We start from the raw sequence: 27,357 nt of genomic DNA on the forward strand, positions 1-27,357 counted from the left end.
TGGTTGTGTGATGGGCGTACTAGTACAGTGACAGTATTGTCTAGTGTTGTGGTTGTGTGATGGGCGTACTAGTATAGTGACAGTCTAGTGTTGTGGTTGTGACAGTAACATAGTCAGTAAGGGGATAGAGAATATGTGCCCATTTTGAACAGTGCGGCATCGTCCCGCGGGTGATGTGAGACTTGTAATGGCCTGTCTCCCCAGCCCCTCACAGGAGAGGGCTTTCCTGATTCTACCCAGTATATTCCGTCTCTGAGCTTTCCCTCCCACCTCCTCCCATCAAATGTCACTTAGGAAGAAAGCTATCACACTAACCCTCAGCATGGATGTGTAGTCTCAGTGGCTCATTTGCCATCTGGTCCAACACAATGGGCTTTAGTTTAACTGGGAGAGGCCTGCAGAGGGAGGCACAGAGAAAAAGAAAAAGAGAGGTGGAGAGAGTGCGAGAGAAGAGAAAGGCAAGAAGAGACAGTTTGAATGTTTGTGTGTGTGTGTGTGTGGCTACCAACATGTGTGCATCATTTTTTATCTCCAAAAAGTTATTAAAAAAAGCTTTGCTCATGCAGTTCCATTCCTGCTTTACACTACCGTTAATATAATAATATAGTTAACCATCAGTTAATGTCTATACCATAACAAAACAATACTGTTAACCATCAGGGATTAATGTCTGTACCGTAACAATACTGTTAACCATGAGGGCATAATGTCTCTACCGTAACAATACTGTTAACCGTCAGGGTTTAATGTCTCTACCATAACAATACTATTAACCATCAGGGATTAATGTCTCTACCATAACAATACTGTTAACCGTCAGGGATTAATGTCTCTACCATAACAATACTGTTGTTCATGTGGGTTTAATGTCTCTACCGTAACAATACTGTTGTTCATGTGGGTTTAATGTCTCTACCGTAACAATACTGTTGTTCATGTGGGTTTAATGTCTCTACCGTAACAATACTGTTGTTCATGTGGGTTTAATGTCTCTACCGTAACAATACTGTTGTTCATGTGGGTTTAATGTCTCTACCGTAACAATACTGGTAGATGAGCCAGATTGCTACCATACAGGAAGGCCACATAACCAGTAAAAACCTTTTTCCAGAAAACCTTCTGTCAGCCATTCAACTGTATCCTCCATTTTGCCTGTCTCTCCCCTCTCCTCTTGTTTCTTCCCCACACCTCTTACTTCTGCAAATCCTCTACTCCTCCTACTGCAGATCCACCTCCTCTGCTCCACTCCTCCTACTGCAGATCCTCCGCTTCTCCTACTGCGGTCCGATTTCATCCCCTCCTCCTGCTGCAGATCCACCTCCTCTCCTCCTCCTACAGCAGATCCACCTCCTCCCCTCCTCCTACTGCAGATCCACCTCCTCCCCTCCTACTGCAGATCCACCTCCTCCCCTCCTCCTACAGCAGATCCACCTCCTTCCCTCCTCCTACAGCAGAGCCACCTCCTCCTCTCCTCCTACTTCAGATCCACCTCCTCCTCTCCTCCTACAGCAGATCCACCTCCTTCCCTCCTCCTACAGCAGAGCCACCTCCTCCCCTCCTCCTACAGCAGATCCACCTCCTCCCCTCCTCCTACAGCAGATCCACCTCCTCCCCTCCTCCTACTGCAGATCCTCCTTTCCTTCCTCCTACTGAATAGCTTTCTCCTCTCCCATCTCCCTACATCTTTGCCTGTTGTATTTCTTCCACCTGGCTCCTTAGTCAGTGATTACATTAAAGCCAACTCTCATCTCTCTCATCATAAACCTGGCAACGCTTGTTCCCCAAATCATTACAAAACAAAGACTCAGTATAACAAATAATGACTTTCTGCCCATGGAAATAACTTTTCCCACCTAAAATTCGCTGTCTCTTTTTTCATCTGCTTGCCTGCATGCACACACATGCAAGCACAGTCACAAGTTCACACACACACACGTGCGCGCACACACACACAAAGAGAGCGGATGATGGATTTTTACAGCACAGCTTTACATCCTTGTTACTTTTTATGGCTTCTTATATTTTCTTAAATCAACACAAATTGGAAATAAACCATGCTGTTGTTTTTGTAATTATTCATGTGTTGTTGGTGGTGTGTATGAGTGTGTTTCTGTGTGTGCACGTGTTCCTGTGTGTTTTTATGTTTGTGGTTGTGTCTCTGTGTGTTGGATGTGTGTTGCAGACGGTGATTTTTTTTCCCAGTGTTTTATTTGGAGGCTTTACTGTTAGCCATTTTTCATTTTTACGTTTCTCCCATCAGAGATCTTCCTGCATTATTCCCAATGTTTTTATTAGAGTAGCGCTTCTACTTTCATCTGCATAATTCAGACACTCCCCTCGCCACCCCCTCCTTCCTCTCTAACTCCCTCCCTCTCAATATTCCGCTCTTCATCGTCTCGTCCCCCTCCTCCTCTTCTGTCCAGGCGGACGTATAACAGGGTTCCTGTTTCCATCCTTCCCTGCCTCCCTCTGCCTGTCCATGTCTTCACTGTCCCAGGCCTGCATATCATCTAATGTTATTTATCAGTGTGTTAAGAGGCTTTCCTCTGTGCGCTGGCATTTGGGAATTCTCATTAACATTTGCTACATGTGGTTTAGTAAAGGTGGTAGGGACCATGTCATCATTCATCTGGCAGACTCTAGTTCTTCCTTCCTTTCTCCCTCACTCTCTTGCTCCCAGAATGCCAGTTAGGAAAATTGCACAAGAGTTCTTCAAACAGGAAATGTTTCCGTCAGTTCAAAGAGTGGAACCTCCTGGTTATATTAACAGTATTACTATAAATATTAATATTAACTGTTGTATTAGTTTACATTTCTTACAGCTTTACATTTCATTCATCAGACACTTTTATCCAGGAGAAAGATTTCTGACACAGTGAGTAGATTTAAGAAGCCAGGTGGAACAAACAGACAACTCAGTAGTAGTAAATACATTAAATACAAAAGGCAGTGCTGGGTTGAAGACAATACAACAAATAATAATAATAATAAACAAGTATTAGTTTACAAAAGCAACCGAAAGGGTGACTGTAGTTTTAAATACTCTTTGAAGGGGGAGGGTTTCAGACGTTTTCTGGAAATCGGCTCTGCTATCATAGCCTCTAGGGGAGCTGGTCCACCGTTGTGTTACCTGACTGAGAATAGTTCTGACTGGGCAGATCCAGAGCTTGTAGGGGCAGGGCGGGCAAGAGCCCGGAAGTAGCTGATTGAAGAGTCCAGAGGGATGTATGGTTTGAGCATTGCCTGGAGGTTGGGAGGTGAACGCCGAAGCACAGTGACCTTGCAGTGGATGCAAGCTTGAACTTTAAGGGAAGTGGAGTGAGCAGAGGAGTGGGTCAAATGGGAGAACTGTGGAAAGTTAAATACCAGGCTGGCCACTGCATCCTGGATAGCATAGGGACCTCCCAACAGGTAGTTAATAATAAACAATAATAAGCATGTGAACATGGCAAGTGCCTGAGTGCGGTAAGGTTGTACTCTAGTAATATTGTAGAGCATGAACCTGCAGGAGTCACAGCATTAATGTTAGCAGAGAAAGTAAGGGGCTCTTCTAGGGTCACACCAAGGTTCATTGTTCTCAGAACTGGGATGGACATGTCTTGGAGCAGACTGCCCTTCCCACAGAAGAATAGCAGCGTGTTGTCACTTGGGTGTAAGCAGAGTCGAAGGAGAAAAAGTTGAGTGCCATCTGCATAGCAGTGATAGGACAGACCATTTGAGAATGTCGCAAAGCCAAATGACTTTGTGTACAGAGAGAAGACAAGGGGCAGGTGGGGTTGGCGTCAAGTGGGCATGCTGTCAGGCAACCAGACCTCACGAGTTGTTTGTGTGTTCTTGTGTCAAAGTACCACATCTTACACAACTTATACGTTAATTCACTGGATTCTTCTTTTTTTTAATTAATTTTATGATAATCAGAAATCAATGTTTACTGTTGCTCAATTTATCTTTCCGAAATACAAAAGATGCAAACACCCACAACATAATTTCACCAAATGATCGGAGGCAGAACATTTGTGCAGAAATACACTTTTCAACAATTGTTGCCCTGTCAAAGCCTGTTGACGGACGTTAAGACACCATCCCATGTAACCTGGGTTTACAAGATATTCATCTTTTACATCTGATGTTGGCAGTAAACTCTCTGGTCCCGCTTTTCCCATTTCATCATCATACCCCTCATCATCTCTGAGCCTGCTCCTTCCTCCCCTCTTGTTCTCGCTCCCTCAACACTCTCCATATCTCCCTCTCTCTCCCAGTCTCCCTCTCTCTCCCAGTCTCCCTCTCTCTCCCAGTCTCCCTCTCTCTCCCAGTCTCCCTCTCCCTCCCAGTCTCCCTCTCCTCTGAAGATGCTGTGATAATCTGATGGTACAGTAGACAGGAGGCCTTTGTAATTTGATTGGAGTGATTAAACTTGATATGATTAAGCGCGTGTTGAATTACCGTGACTTTAATAGAATCACTCCCAGTCACCTGCTGGTTCTTCAGACTAGGGGTCAGATGCTAGATACACACACAAAAACACGCACACACATGTGGGTTTTACCATCAAAGTGGGGACTGGCAAGATTATTAAAAAGGTACTAAACAAATGATTTTACCTAAACATAACCCTAACCTTAACTTCAATAACCAAACCTTTATGCCCAACATACGCACACACACAAACGCACACACACAAATGCACATACACGAACACACTCTTCAAATTTGTAATGAAATGACAGCCATTTTCCTATAATTTCCAGAACATACTTATTGCGCAGCAGATTAAACACACGTTGTAGATTCAGATCCACAGAACCAGACGCGTAGCTTGAGAACAGGTAAGGCAGGCAACAGCAAGTGCCGCAGGCCGTTAGGGGGCTCCTGAGGGCTGACAAACATGTCAATCACAGGGACCGCAACCCCCTCCCCCTTAAGCAACCAATGGACGATCTGCAATGACATCTCAGTAGGAAACCTCCCTAAAGGCGCCCCACAGGGTATGTGCAGGCTTCAGACTTTTTTAAATGGCGCTACATATTCAATTTAAGACCAATATCACAACACCCCACGCAAAAAATATGTGAGGACACCAGTTGGATGGAAGTACCCACTGATCTTAGAGCAGTAAGTCTACTGCGAAAAATAACGTTACTGGCTGTATTTCGCTGGACTGTCGTCAGTGATACGACCAACATTTGTTTGTTGTTTTTGTGTTTCTCAAACATGTGATTCCACAGATTGAATTCCCTTAAATGTGCCAAGTCTGAAAGACTTGTGCTTTGTTTTCTTTCCCATCAAGATTTCAACCACAAAGCAAAGTTACCATCTCTGTTAATAATACACACCTATACCATCTCTATTAATAATACACACCTATACCATTTCTATTAATAATACACACCTATACCATCTGTATCAATAATACACACCTATACCATCTATATTAATAATACACACCTATACCATCTATATTAATTATATACAGCTACTGTATACCATCTATATTAATAATACACACCTATACCATCTATATTAATTATATACACCTACTGTATACCATCTCTCTAACGATTGATCTCTTTACCTCTCCCTCCCTCTCTCTCTCCCTCTCTCTTTCTTCATCTGTCTCTCTCCCCCTCTTTATGTAAATACATCAGATCAATGTAAACCATTTAAATGATCTTGCTTTTTCCTCTCCTTGTCAGTTTACACAGTCCAAGCTTCCATGCTTCCATACATATTTAATCTGAATAGGCCCAACTCTCTGCTATTACACTATAGTTATTGTGATTATAAAGCACCACACTGAGAAATGTGAGCTCATGAGATTCCATGTAGTTCCTGGATTCTATAGAGGTACACTATTCAGACCCCATGTAGTTCCCAGATTCTATAGAGGTACACTACTCAGACCCCATGTAGTTCCTGGATACTATAGAGGTACACTACTCAGACCCCATGTAGTTACTGGATACTATAGAGGTACACTACTCAGACCCCATGTAGTTCCCAGATTCTATAGAAGTACACTATTCAGACCCCATGTAGTTCCCAGATTCTATAGAGGTACACTACTCAGACCCCATGTAGTTCCTGGATACTATAGAGGTACACTACTCAGACCCCATGTAGTTACTGGATACTATAGAGGTACACTACTCAGACCCCATGTAGTTCCCAGATTCTATAGAAGTACACTACTCAGACCCCATGTAGTTCCCAGATTCTATAGAGGTACACTACTCAGACCGCATGTAGTTCCCAGATTCTATAGAAGTACACTACTCAGACCCCATGTAGTTCCCAGATTCTATAGAAGTACACTACTCAGACCCCATGTAGTTCCCAGATTCTATAGAGGTACACTACTCAGACCCCATGTAGTTCCTGGATTCTATAGAGGTACACTACTCAGACCCCATGTAGTTCCCAGATTCTATTGAGGTACACTACTCAGACCCCATGTAGTTCCTGGATTCTATATGTTTGGATCAACATTTCCAAAACGAATCTTACAACATTTAGTTCTGTAATTTCTCTCTCCCTTTTCATCTCTCCTTTCCTTGGTCTCCAGTTTATTGGGGCTCTGTCCGTAGGGAAGGAGCTTGTCTCTATCTTTTTCTATCTCTCTCCTTCTACTCTCAATTCAATGCTGTTATTGGCATGGGAAGCATGTGTTTTCATTGCTGAAGCAAGTGGGATGAAAACAAAAGAAAACAACTAACAAAAGTACAATAAACTCAACTAATCAGAAATACACACACACACACACACACACACACACACATGCAAAACAGGTCCATAGTATTGGGTCAAAGCCAACTTGAAACTTAACCATCTCTCCAGCTAGTTCTCTCTCTCTCACCTCCTCTCTCTCTCTCTTAATCTCTCTTTTCTCTCTCCCTTTCAATCGGCTCTCTCATTTTAATTGAAATTGGGCTTTATTGGCATGGGAATCATGTGTTTCCTTCTCGCCATAGAAGGAAAACAGTAAACAAAAGTCAGATAAAACTTCTAAAACTGAATAATACAGAGAGTCATGGGCAACAGTTTTGGCATTTTGCACTTTATTCATAGAGTGCACCATTTCTTTTAGAAAACTATTGAAAGTAATGAATAAATGGTTTGGTGTCCCCACATGGGTTTCCTTGGTTTACAGTTGAAGAACAATCTAGTAAATTGCAGCTTTATTCCACAAATTTATCCTGAATGGATTCTCCTTATTATTCCATTATTGAAACTTCTAGAACTAGTCAGAAATAATTATATTTTAAGCAGGTGATTCTCCTTTACCTTCAAATTACACTCACCTATGATGAGTTGCCGGTGCCTGCAATAATAAAATCTCCCGTTCAACCACTTTGAATAGAGAAAATTCAAAACAGGAGAAAACTTTTTCTTCTTCTCCAACTCTTTCTCCTGTTTTGTGTCACTTTGTGTACCACAATGAGCATGAATAAAAGAAAGAAAACCAAAGACAGGTCTGAATGTAACGATCCCAGCGAAATGGGATTGTTCCAGTCCATATTTTGGTTTTGTCTTTTCCTTATTTGGTTGTTCCTTCTCGTCTTCCTTCCCGTACTCAGTTCAGCAGTTCCATCCATTCCACCTGTGTCCCGTTTCGACCTGTATATTTAGTTCAGTCTTCACCAAGTCCCTGTAGATTGTTGTTTGTCCTAAGACACTGTAGGTTTGTGATTTTGTTTTGTCATTCAAGTGTTTTTGGAATAAAATGTACCTCTTTGAGAATCTCCTTGCCTTCTGCGCCTATTTCCAAGACCTGCAAGCCGTTACACTGAGGTGGTCTGACACAACATTGGAGGAAAGCTTGGACAATTTCAAACCTGAATGTCTACCTCCAGGGACCTTGATGTTCCTGTTCACACTGTATGTAATGTTATAAAGATGTTTTAGGCCCAATCCACTGTAGCCAATAATACAATTTAGCGGTTACGTATAGTGATTAAATAATAGAGAATCCGCACAAATAAAGGGAGAAAATACATTCAGTATTTATTTATACTGCATTATTTTACAGATTCCACACCAATCTATCTTGATATGGCAGAAAAGATCACAGCATTTGACTGTTTGAATGGTGGAGAAAAAGCCACGATCAGCTTCTTTTTGTAACACGAACTGTTAAACACAGAGGAGGTTCTGTAAAGAACACCTTCCACACAGTCCAACATAAAGGAGGTTCTGTAAAGAATACTTTCCTCACAGTCTAACATAAAGGAGGTTCTGTAAAGAACACATTCCCCACAGTTAAACATAGAGGAGGTTCAGCAAAGAACACCTTGCCCACAATCTAACATAGAGGAGGTTCAGTATAGAACACCTCCCTACAGCCTAACATGGAGGAGGTTCTGTGATGTTTTGTGGTTGCTTTGCTGCCTCTTGTACTGGGTGCCTTGAGGAGAATACTAAAGACTTTTGGAGTGCAATGTGAACCCCAGTGTCAGAAAGCTGGGCATCATCATGGGTCTTCCAGCAGGCGAGTGACCCCAAACACACTTTAAGAAGTACCCAGGAATGTTCTAAGAAAAAACGCTGGACTGTTCTGAAGTGACCAGTAATGAATCAAGATCTAAATCCTATTGGAAACATGTGGCTAGATCTGAAACAGCAGTGCGGAGGCACTCTTCAAATCTGGGTGAACTGGAGAGGTTTTTATAAGGAGAGAGGGCCAAACTGTCATTACTGAGGAGGAGGAAGGAGAGAGGGCCACACTGTCATTACTGAGGAGGAGGAAGGAGAGAGGGCCAAACTGTCATTACTGAGGAGGAGGAAGGAGAGAGGGCCAAACTGTCATTACTGAGGAGGAGGAAGGAGAGAGGGCCAAACTGTCATTACTGAGGAGGAGGAAGGAGAGAGGGCCAAACTGTCCTTACTGAGGAGGAGGAAGGAGAGAGGCCAAACTGTCATTACTGAGGAGGAGGAAGGAGAGAGGCCAAACTGTCATTACTGAGGAGGAGGAAGGAGAGAGGGCCAAACTGTCATTACTGAGGAGGAGGAAGGAGAGAGGGCCAAACTGTCCTTACTGAGGAGGAGAAAGGAGAGAGGGCCAAACTGTCATTACTGAGGAGGAGGAAGGAGAGAGGGCCAAACTGTCATTACTGAGGAGGAGGAAGGAGAGAGGCCAAACTGTCATTACTGAGGAGGAGGAAGGAGAGAGGGCCAAACTGTCATTACTGAGGAGGAGGAAGGAGAGAGGGCCAAACTGTCCTTACTGAGGAGGAGGAAGGAGAGAGGGCCAAACTGTCATTACTGAGGAGGAGGAAGGAGAGAGGCCAAACTGTCCTTACTGAGGAGGAGGAAGGAGAGAGGCCAAACTGTCATTACTGAGGAGGAGGAAGCCAATTCATGGCTACATGAAGTGCTTGATTGCTGTTACTTTGGCCAAAGTCTGTGCTCGCAAATATTGAGACTATGGTGTCATTATCAGTAGTGTCACTGATCACCTGGATGACATTATCAGTAGTGTTACTGATGAGGTGGATGACATTATCAGTGGTGTCATTAATGACATGGATGACATTATCAGTACTGTAAGGGATGATTAGGGCATGATGCCAGTACTCCCAATGGTGATGAGAGGATGATACCAGCACTGCCACATTCTTTTTTAATGTGTTTTAGTCTTCATTAACACTGTTCTTGTTTTAGTTCTAAAGTTGTCATTATGTCAGAACTGAAGTAGTCATTCTGTTAGTTCTAAAGTTATTTTTCATTGTATTTACAGCAATAAACGGTTGCCCTAACATCGGTTTGTTATATTATCGCTAGAAGAATGGAGGGATTAAAAGGTCCATTATCATAATGCAGGGCCTTAAACTAACAATTTGGTTAATCAGATTGAAAAAATACCAGCAACTAAAAAAATATAACAGCAAAAATATGTTTCCCAATAACTCTAGAAAACATAAATAACAAATGAGGATACAGTGTAATGTTTCTAAATAATAATTATATTACAAATAACAATGAATGCGGTGTTTTACGTTTGAGTTGCCCCTTTAAGAGCAAAGTGTCACCATGGTAATGGAGTGTTTTGGGCACTTTCTCACCCTTCTAGCTCGGGGAGGGAAAACGTTTTCGCTCAGGCCAGAACAGGATTTTAATATTTAATGGCGGGGCACATTTGTTTTGTAATTTGTTAATCATAAATGATTTGTGGGTCAGAAAAGGGCAATAGTTAAAACATTTATTCAGTAGGTCCATTATAATGTCCAGATCATTTAAATTCAGATTCAGATGTATACAAATGGGCTGATAAGTTTTCTTTTTTACTTCCCCCTCAAAACCTTTTAATTGCCACGCAGGCCGGATTCGTTTGCTACTCCTGTAGTAGCTGCGCTCATCGGCTTGAATCCGACTATACTGTAGTAACCTGACATCTTCGCTAGAAATTACAGATTAAATGAATACCAAAACTACCAAGCAAATGAACAAAACACTCTAAATACTCACATGACTCCAAAGAGATGTGTTAAAAGGAAGCATGTGTTGGGACTAGCTAGCTACAAGTGATTGGGTGTCGCTTTTACTTCAGCAGTCGGCAAACAATTTCACGGCTTATGTATGAATGAGGGGTTACGGCACATGCACACTGTTCGCGATAGTCGCGATGGCTCAATTCACTTCAATGAAGGGAAATGTGGCGAGTGATTGGCCTGTGGGGCAATGTGTGGGATCGGTGAGAGGTGAAGAAAAAGTTTAGATTTCCCAATTTAATGCAAATCACCCATGTCTATCGCTTGGGACTGACCAATCACGGGATTCTGTGTAGGTGGTTGTGAAATGCTTTCCGTACAATTAAAAGAACAGATAACTTTAGTTCCATAATAGAAGTTCCATTTTTAGCTTTTGGGGTACTTTTTAAAAATAAATTTAAAAAAATATAGCTAGCTACATTAGCTGACTGGTGGCTACCTAATTCTAGTAAGGTGGTTTGCTAGCTATCATTGCAGGTTTTGTCAGAATTACATCAATGAGGCATATGAAATGAGTAGAGAAATATAAGATGTAAAAATGTATTAAAATATGTTTCTTTTCTAATTTCAGCCATTGTAATAATCTGACTTTCCTTCATACAAATTTGCTATGCTCAAACCTTGATACACATTTTACCTGCTGTTATGATGCTAGCACACCCACAGACACGCCCAGATGCGAAGCACTCAGGGCGATGCTAGCGTTGGCTATCCAAAATTTTGCTGACAGGGTGAATGTACCATTAGAGCGGGCCCAAACGTCACCGACCCCTCACACATAAGCAGTGAAATCGCGTGCCGTTGTGCTAATGACAACGGGAGGCAGCTGAAATCGCGTCGCCTTTGCTATTTTACTTTAAGTTGGGAAAAGTTCCCTATTGCATTCAAGGAAAAAAAGGCAGACCCAACATAAACAAAACTGAGTAGTTAAGTCATCTCTGTTTATTAAAATGAAACTCACTGATAGAACACGCAGGGGATTTGAGCAGATTTCTCTGCTATAGCTTAATGACAGTTCATGAGAACCATTTAAAGAAAATGGGGGCATGCCATTTGTTTTTAAAATACAGCTAGTAGCTGGTATTTTGTTTTGTTGATAGCAAAAGCTAGCACTACTAAATACATGTTACGTATTAACTGATCGAGGGCAACTGCAGGTCAGAGACTGAGCAATCCTATTTTTTCTTATTGTCTCTATAGACCTTGAGTGTAACTTTATCGATTTCCTTCTCTTCTCGTACTAGTAAAATTAGCTGTTCGTCCAACGTGTTGGTTAGGTTATGGACTATTCAGGATTGTAGTAGCTCCTACAAGCTTTCCCATTGGTTTTCTGCTGTGCTCTGATTGGCTTTCAGTGATGGAAACGGAACAAAAATAGAACACTGTGTCTGCCGTCTGTCGTTCTGCCATGGACAGCGCTTCTGTCCCACAGCAAGGAGCGGGGCGGGAAGCCTTTTTTCAAAGGCCAACCATGGAGCCCTTCCGCTTTAAGCAACAGCAAGCTGCTTATGTGTGAATGGGGGGGGGTGATATGTGTCGGGTGTACTAGCTACCGGTTGGGGCGCATTATGAGCACCACCCATCGAACCCAGGTTGCCCGGCAACCCAAAATGTCTGTCACGTGAATGCCAATATAATGCGGTATTAATCGCGGACTCAAAACAGAATTGTCTTGCCATGGCGTTCCAGTATAGAGGTGTCGGAGGCACTGAGTTGTTATGTTGGTACGATTGGTTCTTACTAGTGAATTAGTAATGTTCAGTAATGTCACAGCTAAAGTTATGTTGTTGTTGAAGTTGTTGTGTTGGTACCACTGTTATTATTGTAGTACAAATGTACTAATGTACTAATGGTTTTATGTTAGTACAAGTGTTTTTGTGTTAGTAGTAATGTTGTTATGTTAGGACCAACAGTGCTATATTTGTACTAATGTTGTTATGTTAGTTCTAGTGTTGTTTTGTTGGCACTGTAACTCAAGTGCATAGCTTGTTGGTGTTCATATTTGTACTAATTCTGCAGTAATGTTTCTGTCTCGTTTAGGATTACACCCAAGTCCACTCACCTACCACTGTCAACTGTACATGGATATCCCCAGCTGGGCAGGTCAGTGTGTGTGTGTGTGTGTGTGTGTGTGAGAGTATTTGAATGCACATGTTCGTATGCCCAATCGTATGTGTATATTCTTTGGTGTGTGTGGCTCAGTGGGAGCGGTGTAGAGGTAATAATATGCTGACTGCAGTCCTTTCCTTCTGGGCATGCCCATTAGGGGCAGCGATAAATCCTACCACTACCAGGCTGGGCTGAGCTGAGTGCCGTTCTCTCTCTGTGTCAGCAGTCCACCCAATGAATGGATATTAAACGCCACAAAAAGACAATTTAATTCAGCCTGCTGAGCGACACAGCGCTCCTCCCCCAGTCTCTATCTCTCTCTGTCTTCTTTCTTTCTTTTTCTCTCTCCATCTCTCTTAAACTCTATCCATCCCTCTCTGTTTTACTCCCTCTTTCTCTATTTCTCTCACCATCGCTCCCTCTCCTTTTCTTCCCCTTTTTACGTCCCTCTTTCTGCCTCAACCTCCCACTCCCTCTCTATCTCTCACTCCCTCTCTATCTCTCACTCCCTCTCTATCTCTCACTCCCTCTCTATCTCTCACTCCCTCTCTGTCTCTCTTTCTCCCTCTTTCTTGTTTTTTGGCCTTATCTATTTCTGTAATATCTCTATGTCTCTCCACTCTCTCCCATTCACTCCCTCTCTTTCCTCTTCTCTGTTCCTTCCTTTTACATTCCTTTCTCCTATTTCTGGCCTTTGTAATTGAAAACGAACAGCAATCGAGCCTTCATGTCTGAACTGGTCTATGTCTGTGTAAGCGTGTGGATTCACAACAATCACAGCTGGCACAGAATAAAAAGAATGACTCTCAACTCCATGATGATGTAATGAAACCATGACAAGTTATTCACCTGTGCTGTTTGTGACTATTTAGGAGTGTGGGGACTTGTGGTGTAGGCACAAACAGCACAGATAGAACTGACCACAAAGCTGGTTAGAGAAATAATGTTGGGTGCAGCAGAGCAGGACAGGCTCATCATGGACTCAAGTTGTTGAGAGGTTGGGGACCTCATCGGAGGTCAAATAGGACAAGGCAGGTTCATCCAAGGGTTAACACTGTCAGAGAGGTCATCATGGCAGATGGCATTGAGGTGTCACTCAACTTTGAAGTTGAGCGAACTAAGGACTCAGATAATAATAATGATCTTACAACATGAGAGAACATAATTTGTTTTTAAATTCATTCATATTTCTGTTTATTAATATCATTGTGTCATAGATTTTTTGCAACAGTTACTGAGACAGTTGTTCCACTTTAAAATATTTACGTACATTCTACAAATCCTGCCAGTCATCGTCCTGCCAGTCATCGTCCTGCCAGTCATCGTCCTGCCAGTCATTATCCAGCCAGTCATTATACAGCAAGTCATTATCCTGACAGTCATTATCCTGACAGTCATTCTAAAGGTAAGTTGCAGGTAATGAAGAATTCCACTTGCTGGATATCTAAATTTAAATGGGAATATCACTTTGTTAGAAGCCAGCATAATGCAACTGTTTGGGCTTAATTAACCAGGAGTAAACCAGGTCTCTGTGATGTATAACTAGGCACTCCAAAACATTATTGTTATATTTAGTTTATTATTTTTTAACAATAACACATTTCCACATAAATAATATGCAGAAGGCAAACACAGTTGTGTCAGTGTATTATTTATATTGTTTGTGCATTAGGCCTTGAGTTCAACAATGTTCTGTCAAAATGAGTGGAAGTTGGCAACTTATGAGAACTCTTTGGAAAAGAGGTTTAGCTTAGATCACGATTAGAACCATTGGAATGGGTATGTGTGATCTAAGTGACTTTGAACGTTCTGTGATTGTTGGTGCCAGAAGTGGTGGTTCCAGCATCTCAGAAACATCCAACCTCCTGGGATTTCCATGTACTACTCTCTACAGCAGGGCTGGCCAACCCTGTTCCTGGAGAGCCTCAGTCCTGTAGGTTTTCTCTTCAGCCTCATTTGTGACTTACCTGAGTCTGCTTTTCATCCAACTACTAATTAGAATCAGGTGTGCTGAATAAGAGTTGGAGAGAAAACCTACAGGACTATGGCTCTCCAGGAACAGGGTTGGCCAGCCCTGCTCTACAGTTTTCAGAGAATGGTGCAATAATCAACAAAACGGAAACCAGACAAGTAGCCACATGGTTTTGTAGCGCCCAGGTCCACCACTGCTACCGGGCGAGTGGGAGGCATGAAGAGAAGCAGGCAGTTGTGGCAGGGGTGATTTCAGGAGAGAGGGAGAGATGTTGAGCCGGTTGTGTGGCTGAGTGTGGGGAGACAGGGTGGTAGCAAGAGAAGGGGCAGGGGTGGGAGGGACAGGATAGAAAGCAAGAGATCTGTAAGGGTTGATAGAGATTATTTCAGTGAGGAGCCTGGGGTCATCCTAGTCATGGGGTAAGTCTTCCTGATTTACACTGACATTTGTCTCCATTGTTCACTGTGAGAGGGACATTAGTCAAATCTGACTGTGGCCTCCCAGCTCTACTTTCCCATATATGAGCCTGAAGGGAAACACTTGATTCACTGACTTGGTATTTACTTTGCTGACATTGTAAATGTGAGGTCTTTGTAAGAGGTTCATTCATTCCTTTTGTCATATAATAATAGGCTTTCACGTGGCACATTTTGGCCGGAGAATACACAATCGGTGTATGTGTCTGTACGTGCAATTTCACTCTTGCATGCAGGCATCTCTGTGAACCTTTCTGCATGTGTGTGTGTGTGTGTACACTACCAGTCAAAAGTTTAGACACATCTACTCATTCAAAGGTATTTCTTTTGATTTTTTAAATGTTTTCACATTGTAGAATAAAAATGAAGATATCAAAACAATGAAATAACACATGTAATCATTTAGTAACCAATTAAGCGTGAAACAAAGCACAGTATGTTTTCTAGATTCTTCACAGTAGCCGCCCATTAGCCACACCATTCCTGACATTCTGTCAACCAGCTTCATGAGGTAGTCACCTCATGAATTTTCCACCTGCTTAGCACTTCTTTGCGGCTTTTCCTTCACTCTGCAGTTTAACTCCTCCCAAACCATCTCAGTTGGGTGGAGGTTGGGAGATTGTGGAGGTCAAGTCACCTCAAGCAGCACCATCACTCTCCTTCATGATCAAATAGCCCTGACACAGCCAGGAGGTGTGTTTTGGATCATTCTGACACAGCCTGGAGGTGTGTTTTGGATCATTCTGACACAGCCTGGAGGTGTGTTTTGGATCATTCTGACACAGCCTGGAGGTGTGTTTTGGATCATTCTGACACAGCCTGGAGGTGTGTTTTGGATCATTCTGACACAGCCAGGAGGTGTGTTTTGGATCATTCTGACACAGCCTGGAGGTGTGTTTTGGATCATTCTGACACAGCCTGGAGGTGTGTTTTGGATCATTCTGACACAGCCTGGAGGTGTGTTTTGGATCATTCTGACACAGCCAGGAGGTGTGTTTTGGATCATTCTGACACAGCCTGGAGGTGTGTTTTGGATCATTCTGACACAGCCTGGAGGTGTGTTTTGGATCATTCTGACACAGCCTGGAGGTGTGTTTTGGATCATTCTGACACAGCCTGGAGGTGTGTTTTGGATCATTCTGACACAGCCTGGAGGTGTGTTTTGGGTCATTCTGACACAGCCTGGAGGTGTGTTTTGGGTCATTCTGACACAGCCTGGAGGTGTGTTTTGGGTCATTCTGACACAGCCTGAAGGTGTATTTTTGGTCATTGTCCTATTGAAAATCAAATCATAGTCCCAAGATAGAATGGTGTATTGTTGCGGCCATGCTGGTTGAGTGTGCCTTGGTTTCTAAATAAATCCCTGACCATTCTCCAGCAAATCAACCCCACAACATCACACCCCTTTGTCCATGCTTGACTTTGGGAATCACATTTGCAGAGATCATCCATTCACCTGCTCTGGGATTCACAAAGACAGAATGTTTGCAACCATTTGAAATGGGGACTCATCAGACCAAAGGACATATTTCCACTGGTCTAAATTCCATTTCTCATGTTTCTTGGCCCAAGCAAGTCTCTTATTCTTAATGGTGTCCCTTAGTTCTCCCCCTGCAATCGAGATGGCTTCTCTGAGATTAATAGGGGCTGCTGGTCCCCTGATGGTCCCTAGATAAATATGGACCCCTGATTGGTTCCCACATGAAAATGAACTGCTGATTGGTCCCCAGATGTATATACTGATACAAACTGCCCCAGTAACGATGATTGCTCATTTCCAAGTGTTGCAGCTCTCGTGACCGTTGTTTTGTTAATGTTCCGAAAAACGTTAACGAGTTTGTTTTCAGCTCGTTAATAATTAAGTGCTAGTCTTAATGATAATAGGTACCACAGCCATGCAGATCTGCTGATCTATCAGTGCTGATTAACACTGGTAGGAAAATCCTGGGAAGGGGAGAGGGGTGGGCTAGGGTTAGACAAACGCACACACCCTGAATAGCCTTAAAGTGGAGTCGTAAAGCCCCGGTTTTGCTAATAAGGTGGTGTGGTGTCTGAGCAGTCACACAGTTCCCATAACTATCACAGTGAGACAGAGTGAGGAGAACTGCAGGGGATGAGTTTAAAAGAAGAATGTTACAGAGGGAGGAGAACTGCAGGGGATGAGTTTAAAAGAAGAATGTTACAGAGGGAGGAGAACTGCAGGGGATGAGTTTAAAAGAAGAATGTTACAGAGGGAGAACTGCAGGGGATGAGTTTAAAAGAAGAATGTTACAGAGGGAGGAGAACTGCAGGGGATGAGTTTAAAAGAAGAATGTTACAGAGGGAGGAGAACTGCAGGGGATGAGTTTAAAAGAATAATGTTACAGAGGGAGGAGAACTGCAGGGGATGAGTTTAAAAGAAGAATGTTACAGAGGGAGGAGAACTGTAGGGGATTAGTTTAAAAGAAGAATGTTACAGAGGGAGGAGAACTGCAGGGGATTAGTTTAAAAGAAGAATGTTACAGAGGGAGGAGAACTGCAGGGGATTAGTTTAAAAGAAGAATGTTACAGAGGGAGGAGAACTGCAGGGGATGAGTTTAAAAGAAGAATGTTACAGAGGGAGGAGAACTGCAGGGGATGAGTTTAAAAGAAGAATGTTACAGAGGGATGACGTGTGAACGAGCAATGAGATGCTTTTAGCCACTCCGCCGGAGAAGTAATGTCCACTTAGAGAGATGTTTGCAGACGGTATATTGCAGAGTTGGCGTTGTACAAACAAATAAAAAAATATTTCCATGCAGGGGCCTAAAAGAGCAATTTATCCCATTATTCCAGCACTCTGGACCATGAATAAGTAGCCACACGCTGTTAGAAATGCTTACTCTCCAGCTTGACACAATATCTACTTGTTTCAATTCATGCATGCCTGTTTAAATGTGTGATACTGTGGTTCTACATGTATTATGTGTCAGAGGATTTGGTTCCCTACTGGAACCTGGTCAGAAGTAAAAGCACAAGGTTCAATTTTGTGGAACCAACAATGTAAATTTTCACTCCTATTTGTCCCTCCCTGTCTTTGTCTTTATCTCTCTCCACTCATCCTCTCTGTCCCTCCCTGTCTTTGTCTTTATCTCTCTCCACTCATCCTCTCTGTCCCTCCCTGTCTTTGTCTTTATCTCTCTCCACTCATCCTCTCTGTCCCTCCCTGTCTTTGTCTTTATCTCTCTCATTTTCTCTCTATATATATACATCTTTACCTCTCTTTCTTACACACAAACAGCAAGGACTATTTTAAAGGGGAGATACAGGTCTTTGGGGGAGGTTTTGTACTAGCATGGCCCCTACAGGAGCACAACTCAGATTAACATGGCCCCTACAGGAGCACAACTCAGATTAACATGGCCCCTACAGGAGGACAACTCAGATTAACATGGCCCCTACAGGAGGACAACTCAGATTAACATGGCCCCTACAGGAGGACAACTCAGATTAACATGGCCCCTACAGGAGGACAACCCAGATTAACATGGCCCCTACAGGAGGACAACCCAGATTAACATGGCCCCTACAGGAGGACAACCCAGGTTAACATGGCCCCTACAGGAAGACTACCCAGATTAACATGGCCCCCACAGGAGGACAACTCAGATTAACATGGCCCCTACAGGAGGACAACTCAGATTAACATGGCCCCTACAGGAGGACAACTCAGATTAACATGGCCCCTACAGGAGGACAACCCAGATTAACATGGCCCCTACAGGAGGACAACCCAGGTTAACATGGCCCCTACAGGAGGACAACTCAGATTAACATGGCCCCCACATGAGGACAACTCAGATTAACATGGCCCCTACAGGAAGACTACCCAGATTAACATGGCCCCTACAGGAGGACAACTCAGATTAACTTGGCCCCTACAGGAGGACAACTCAGATTAACATGGCCCCTACAGGAGGACAACTCAGATTAACATGGCCCCTACAGGAGGACAACTCAGATTTACATGGCCCCTACAGGAGGACAACTCAGATTAACATGGCCCTGGTGGTAGGATGAAACAGATTATAATGGCCCCTGCATGAGGACTAGACAGATTAGCATTGTCCCTGCATGAGGACAACACAGATTAGCTTGGCCCCTGCAGTGGTACTCGACAGATTAGCTTGGCCCATGTAAATATCAAATCATCAGATTATTGATTTATACCACAGATTTGCATGTGATGTGAGACTTGAGCTGATACAAGCAACTGCTGTTTACATTAATATGATGCAAGGCAGACCATTACTTTTTAATGAATAGTTATCAAAAAATTACTATAAATATCATTATCATCTTTTCATGAGCATACTTGCTTATTTTATGTGACATAAATGCATGACAAAATAATAGAGTTAATATATTTATGGTAAGAAATATTGCGCAATATCGTTCTTGCACTAGTAGGTTGATTGGCTTCTTGTGTGTCACTGCTAGCAAAAGCTTAGACAGGCATAGTTAACATGACGCTCACTGTCGACAAGCCATGTCGGTATGGTTTCTCTATCCATATTCATGGACTATGTCATGCATGTGGTCATTGAATGGTTTCTCTCTTCTTCACAACATGATTAGGTTTTCAGTTTGGCTTCGCGTCACCTCATTCATTGGTGTAGCCAGAAGGTTGTCAGAAGCCTGTTTGTCCACAATACACGCGACATGCTTCAGGGACTTGAGAGAAGGTTTTCGGTAGTTGTTCCTTTCCTTTGAAAAATGACCCTGCCTTGTATGGCAGTACACGTGTCCCTTGCTGTTATTGTTTTCGACCCACAGAATTTGTTTTTTCCACAAAAACTAAAATAATGGTGTTTGCCTGGCTTCGTATGATGCCATGTTTTAGTCTCGCTCTGGAATGCACTATGATTGGTCAAAACAGACTGTACACCGAATATTATTGGTCAAAAAGATGACACTGGTACTGTACCACACCGAGTATAAATCAATGTGAAATATCTTTAAAATGCTTTTGAAATTTTCTTATAACTGGAGGACAACAGCTTAAGGGGGAGATTTGTTTTGGATGAAAAAGAATTAGGCTGCAATTCAACAAGCTTCCAGGTTCTACACACATCTCTGCATCCACCATCCCTGACTAAAGGGGCCAACAAACTAGCATAACATTGTATATACCATTACTTCAATGAATATTGACTCAATGTACCTCAGTTCCCCATGCTTAAGTCACTTAGAGACATATTCCCCACCTGGACAAACATCTTGGACAGACATGGATCTGGTGTGATACTCTAAACATGGACAAACATCTCATATAGACATGGATCTGGTGGGAAACTCTAAACATGGACAAACATCTCGTACAGACATGGATCTGGTGGGAAACTCTAAACATGGACAAACATCTCATATAGACATGGAGCTGTTGTGAGCAGTGTCTATCTGGACAACATCTCAAATAGACATGAATCTGGTTTTAGTTGCGTCCAACTGGGCAAACATCTGAAATGGTGTTCTGACACAAAAATGCACACGTAGGCAAAGACACACACATACACACACACCTCTGGTAATCGTGAATCTTTTTAATCAAATACTGTAAAATGCTGAAGCTGCCTGTTAAAATCTGCTCTCACCTGTTTAATGACCGATGCAGAAATGAAGTCATAAAAATGTGTGTGTGTGCATGCGTATGTGGTCTTTGAAAAACTCCCCTATGTCACAGATTTAAGGTGTTACACATCTTCTTTGTTCCCCATGTGGAGGACAAGTGAATTACAAAAACATTCTTCTACATTCATAACATTTAGCTGACCTCACTGGGCATGAATTTGGACACCTGCATTTCAGAATGACCTGAACTCAGGTTATTGTAACGGATGGGGTGAATCTAGAGTTTGTGATATTCAGTAAGGAGTTCCCCCGGTATCAATTTTGGGTCTTATGTTGTTCACTTTGTGTATAAATGATATATGTAATTGATAATGGTCATTCTTATGTTCATGCTGACACTACAGTACTGAACACTGCTGTCCCATGTATTGTACAATTGTTTTCACACTTGCACTTTGATTAAGATCAGTAAACCAACTACTTTAAATGTCACTTTTAGATCTTAAGGTAGTGCTAAATTCAAACAAATTCATGTCCGAAGTCTACATTTGGATCTTAGCATTACTCCCCTGGACTATCCCCTCATACAGAAACTTTGGGATTTGGTAAGATGATCATCTTTAATGCACATTGCTGAGTTGGTGAAGAAGCTGAAGATTAAAATTGATTTATTTTATAGAAAACAAATCATGTCTGTCACCTCAGCATATCAATGAAAATGTTCACGCAACTTTTATGTCAGTAATAGATGATGGTGATGTGCTGTATATGCACCCCTCAGCACAAGCATGCAGTCTTGTTATGCTGCTTTGCATTTTGATACTGGTGCTAACTTTTGCACATGTCATCTTTTGTACAATTTGGTTGGCTCGGCTCTTCCAGAATGGCCACATCTTTGTAAGGCTTCAGTTCTATTTCGGAAATACATTTGAGAAATAGCAGCTATCAAACTCTCTCTGAAGAGATAGAGATAACACAGGTTCTTTCAGTGTCAGGTGAATCTGCTTCTGTCTACTACGCCCCCCAATCATAGTGTTTCAGTGACTAAGCTTGATGTTTTGGTGCCAACAAGATTATATTGTTCCGTGTGATTGCTTTTCCAAATGTATATTTCATATCCAGATCTTTCTAAAATTCCAGAGAATATTTTGAGGTCAACTTGATTTCTGTCTTAACCAGGAAATTACACCAAAATATTTTATGTTGACTCTCATCCTACCCAGAAAACTAAAGTGTTTGGACAAGGGGCAGGATAAGTAAATAGCTTAGCCAATCACAACACTAAATTAATCTAATACTGGAGAAAATCATTGTTTCACTATTACGGCATATTTATTTTGCTGATTACGGCCATATGGAATATCACAGTAGGTGTACAGGAAGCTCTCTCTTTCTCTCGTCCTTTCTTTCTTAATGTCTTCCTCCTTCTGTTTCTCCCACATTCTCTCTTATGTACTGAAAATGTACTAATTGCCAAATTGTAAAATAAATGACATTTATGTAATAATTATAATACAACCTTGTTTCCAAAAAAGTTGTGACACTGCATAAAATGCTAATAAAAACAGAATGCAGTGATGTGAAAATAGTACAAAGACAACATATCAAATGTTGAAAAAAAGAAATGTTATTGTTTTTAGAAAAATGCATGCCCATTTTGAAGTTGGGACAGGGGCATGTTTACCACTGTGTTGCATCACCTCTTTTAAGAACAGAGCGTTTGGGAACTGAGGAGACCAATTGTTGTAGTTCTGAAAGTGAAATGTTTTCCAATTCTTGTTTGATACTGGATTTCAGCTGCTCGATGTTTCAGGTTCTCCTTTGTCATATTTTTCATTTCATAATGCGCCAAATGTTTGTAATGCGTGACAGGTCTGGACTACAGGCAGACCAGTTTAGCACACAGACTCTTTTACTACAGAACCATGCTGGTGTAATACGTGCAGAATGGGATTTGGCATTGTCTTATTGAAATAGGCAAGGCCTTTCAAGACAAAAATGTTGTTTGGATGGCAGCATATGTTGCTCCAAAACCTGTATATATTGTTCAGCATTAATAGTGACTGCACAGATGTGCGCGTCACCCATGCCTTGTGCACTAATGCACCCCCATACCATCACAGATGCTGGCTTTTGAACTGTGTGCTGATAACAAGCTGGATGGTCCCTCTCCTCTTTAGCTGGAGGGCACAGTGTCCATAATTCCTGAAAATAATTTCAGATTTTGATTTGATTTGTCAGACCACAGGACAGTTTTCCACTCTGACTCAGTCCATCCTAAATGCGCTCGGGCTCAAAGAATGCAGCAACATTTCTGGATCTTGTTTATATGTTAGATTCTATTCAACATTTTTGTCATTGAACTGTACAAAGTATAGTACAATAAAAAGCAGTTGGCATCTAACCAGAAGTGCAAATAGAAGAGGGCAGAAATGTACAAGTATTTGCAAGTATAAGTATAATGTATGTTACAAGTGGGATGTATTGATGTGCAATGAAGGCATGTGCAAGTACAAATGTCAATTCTAAATGTGCAATGAAGGCAAATTGAAGGTAGCATGTGCAACTGAAATGCAGGGATGGGAGCAGTGAGGGTCCTGAGGTAGACGTGTTCATGTAGCAACTGAAAAACGTCCTTATCAGACTTTGGAAAGCAGAGTCCAGTAGTGCAGGGAGTGTATATATGGTTTCTTCTTTGCATGGTAGAGTTTTAACTTGCCTTTATGGATGCAGCGATGTACTGTGTTCACAGACACTGGTTTTCAGAAGTGTTCCTGAGTCCATGCAGTGATTTCCTCCACAGAATCCAGTCTGTTTTTAATGCAGTGCTGCCTGGGTGCCCAAAGATCACTCCATATTCTCTGAATCTTTTAGTGATATTATGTATTGTAGATTTTGAGATCTCCAAACTATCTGCATTTTTATGTTGAGAAACATTCTTCTTAAATTGTTACACTTTTTGCCTGCTCAGTCTTTCGCAGAGTGGTGAACCCTTCCCCATCTTTACTTCTGACAGACTCATCCTCTCTGGGATGTTCTTTTTATACCCAATCATGTTACTGACCTGTTGCCAATTCACCTAATTAGTTCTGAGATGTTCCACCAGGTTTTTTTTTGCATTACACAACTTTTCCACACTTTTGCCCTTGTCCCCACATTGCTGGCATCAAATTCAATGTGGGCATATATTTTTAAGAAACCATAAACATTTTCAGTTTCAACATTTGACATGTTGTCTTTCTAGTGTCTTCTATTGAATATAGAAAATCATTTAGAGTTTAAATGATGCACATCATTACACACAATTACTGGGTCAATCAGTATAACAACTGAAAAAATATATAAATAATTACACGAACAAACAATCTACTATTGTACTATATCAATGACAGTAGACAAACTGGTTTATTGGTCTGTCTGACACCACCCCTCATCCTATCAGCCAATCACTGGCAGCTGTGGTGTGTTCTGTCAAAACACAGCTCAGTGTTTTATTACAAAGTGTTTTAATCAGAGCGCTCTTTAGAAAACCTTCAATGATGTTTTCAAATTCCTCTCCTCCTCTCTCTCTCCCCTCAGCCTCCATATTCTTCTATCCCTCTCCTCTCTCTCTTCCCCTCAGCCTCCATATTCCTCTATCCCTTCTCTCTCTCTCTCTTTCCCTCAGCCTCCATATTCCTCTATCCCTTCTCTCTCTCTTCCCCTCAGCCTCCATATTCCTCTATCCCTTCTCTCTCTCTTCCCCTCAGCCTCCATATTCCTCTATCCCTTCTCTCTCTCTCTTCCCCTCAGCCTCCATATTCCTCTATCCCTTCTCTCTCTCTCTTCCCCTCAGCCTCCATATTCTTCTATCCCTCTCCTCTCTCTCTTCCCCTCAGCCTCCATATTCCTCTATCCCTTCTCTCTCTCTCTCTTCCCCTCAGCCTCCATATTCCTCTATCCCTTCTCTCTCTCTTCCCCTCAGCCTCCATATTCCTCTATCCCTTCTCTCTCTCTCTTCCCCTCAGCCTCCATATTCCTCTATCCCTTCTCTCTCTCTCTTCCCCTCAGCATCCATATTCTTCTATCCCTTCTCTCTCTCTCTTCCCCTCAGCCTCCATATTCCTCTATCCCTTCTCTCTCTCTCTCTTCCCCTCAGCCTCCATATTCCTCTATCCCTTCTCTCTCTCTCTTCCCCTCAGCCTCCATATTCCTCTATCCCTTCTCTCTCTCTCTTCCCCTCAGCCTCCATATTCCTCTATCCCTTCTCTCTCTCTCTCTTCCCCACAGCCTCCATATTTTTCTCTCCCTTCCAGTCATTCCATCTCTCTCTATTCCTTCTTTCTCTGTCCTTATTTTGTCATTTATCATGTTGACATCAGCATGACTACTTTTGTGAAATGGAGAAAAAACTTAAAGTCAGCTGTTCTCTGTTGCCTCACGCCCCATTGTGTGTGTGTGTGCGCGCGCGTGCGCATGTTCTTTATGTGTGTTACACACTGCAGTGTGTAGAGGCACTACAGTGTGTGTGGTGTGGTGTTGTGAATGTGTATGGTGAAATGTGTGTGTGGTATGGTGTGGTGAATATGTATGTTGAAATGTGTGTGTGGTGTGGTGAATATGTATGTTGAAATGTGTGTGGTATGGTGTGGTGAATATGTATGTTGAAATGTGTGTGTGGTGTGGTGAATATGTATGTTGAAATGTGTGTGCGGTGTGGTGAATATGTATGTTGAAATGTGTGTGGTATGGTGTGGTGAATATGTATGTTGAAATGTGTGTGGTATGGTGAGGTGAATATGTATGTTGAAATGTGTGTGTGGTGTGGTGAATATGTATGGTGAAATGTGTGTGTGGTGTGGTGAATATGTATGGTGAAATGTGTGTGTGGTGTGGTGAATATGTATGTTGAAATGTGTGTGTGGTGTGGTGAATATGTATGTTGAAATGTGTGTGGTGTAGTGTGGTGAATATTTATGTTGAAATGTGTGTGTGGTGTGGTGAATATGTATGGTGAAATGTGTGTGTGGTGTGGTGAATATGTAGGTTGAAATGTGTGTGGTGTAGTGTGGTGAATATGTATGTTGAAATGTGTGTGTGGTGTGGTGAATGTGTATGTTGAAATTCCAGAGTTAAACAGTTGAATCAGCCTGACGTATGGTATGGTACACCCCCACCTTCACACACACAACATTCACACTGTAAAAAAATCAAACAGCAGTGAGATCAAATTTTATGTCTATTTTGATCTTCCATTAAGCCAGACCGCTGGGATGACAATGACCACTATTTCATTTACATGGACCTCCTTATAAAAACAAAATGCATGCGGCTGATTTGCAACAAAGAAATTAGTTTACCAATGTTGGCAAACATGTTCACTGCTGGTTTGCCAAAAGTTGCAAGTAGTGCCAAGCTTCTAGTAAAACTCTGGTAACAAGCAGAAACAAAAATTAATTTGCGGCTAACTTGCTACAAACTGTAAATATTCTAGCAAACCTGCAGCAAGAAAATAGAATTAAGAATCAATTGGGCGTCAGTGGCCAGACATTTCAGACTTTGGTCAGACTTTTCCCCGGTTCGAATCCTGACTGGGCCAATTATTGTGTACTTGAGGAAGGCAATTTACCTTACATTGCTCCGGGGAAAAATGTCCATGTACTTACTGTAAGTCCCATTGTCTGCTAAATTATTAATATTAAGTTAAAATGTAATTGTTGCCTTTTCTATAAAGTTAGCCAGAAGTCCACCACGTATGCTGCGAATCACCCAGAATTATCCCACAAACATAATTTGCATATGAAAATATGACATTGCTGCAAATATGTGGCAACATTGCCAAAGGTTAACCACAACTGTGTGTAAGAAAGTAGTATTATTGTGTAAGGGCTAGCAGTGTGGAGAACAAAGCCGCTCTGACAAGGATGACAGAATATGTACTGAAACCCCTGGCCAATTTTTCACCACGCCTACCTGAACATCTAACCCCCAACAACTTACACTAACTTTAGTACTGTATCTAACCCCAATCGTAATAATTATCCCTCATATCTTAGTGTTTTCAGTTCACCTGCTATCACTTCACACACAGACGTTGGCCTGCCCACTGGACAAACGTGACATACTGACTTGCATGAGACCACACATTGCAAATAAATGACATGATTTTCATCTCCTTGTGTGTTGAATTCACTTAGCTCTAATGCAGCTGGAAATGTCTGTACTTCATAGAGAAACTGTGTGTGTGTGTGTGTGTGTGTGTGTGTGTCCACTCTATAAGGATTGCAGAAGCCAATGGAAGCATTTAGACTGTGATGTTGCTGAGGTCTCCATGGTGGTGTCAACGAAGAAAATAGTTGAACATCTATGTATGACATTTACAGAACCAAATCAACCTAGATGAGCAGCTTGTGCTGGAATCAGTGTCTGAGTGGAATCGGCCTTAGCGGGTGCTTGTGGGTCCCATCACAGATGCCTGAGAATGTTCTGGTAAGAGTCACTGTTCAAGGACTGTCCGACGTGATCCAAAGCATTCCACTGAAGTCTAAACAGAGTTGTCTCCCTGGTTGAGGATTTTATCTCTGTAAGGTCCAGCTGCTTGACTCCTTCCCCCATCCGCTCCTCTCCGCTCCTCCCTGCTCCTCTCCCCTCCTCCCTGCTTCTCTCCCCTCTGGACATTATCCTAAGGGATGTTGATTAGGCTTCGTTAGGTCCTGCTTAATCTTCATTAAAGATTTAAGCTGAGAAA

At 42.2% G+C, this 27,357-nt stretch overlaps 1 protein-coding gene across 5 annotated transcripts in view; it reads left to right on the top strand.

Annotated features, from left to right (window-relative positions):
• The window catches only part of rbfox3a (RNA binding fox-1 homolog 3a), a 546,865-nt gene that overhangs the window by 274,433 nt on the left and 245,075 nt on the right, over positions 1-27,357 (top strand). For all 5 annotated transcript variants that reach the window (XM_029120435.2, XM_029120431.1, XM_029120430.1 and 2 more), the window contains one exon: positions 12,525-12,587. In XM_029120435.2, the coding sequence (XP_028976268.1) occupies positions 12,566-12,587 (22 nt within the window). In that variant the 5' untranslated portion in view covers positions 12,525-12,565. The remainder of the gene's footprint in view (positions 1-12,524; positions 12,588-27,357) is intronic.

This window comes from Esox lucius, chromosome 6 (assembly GCF_011004845.1).
Source record: "Esox lucius isolate fEsoLuc1 chromosome 6, fEsoLuc1.pri, whole genome shotgun sequence".
NCBI lineage: Eukaryota > Metazoa > Chordata > Actinopteri > Esociformes > Esocidae > Esox > Esox lucius.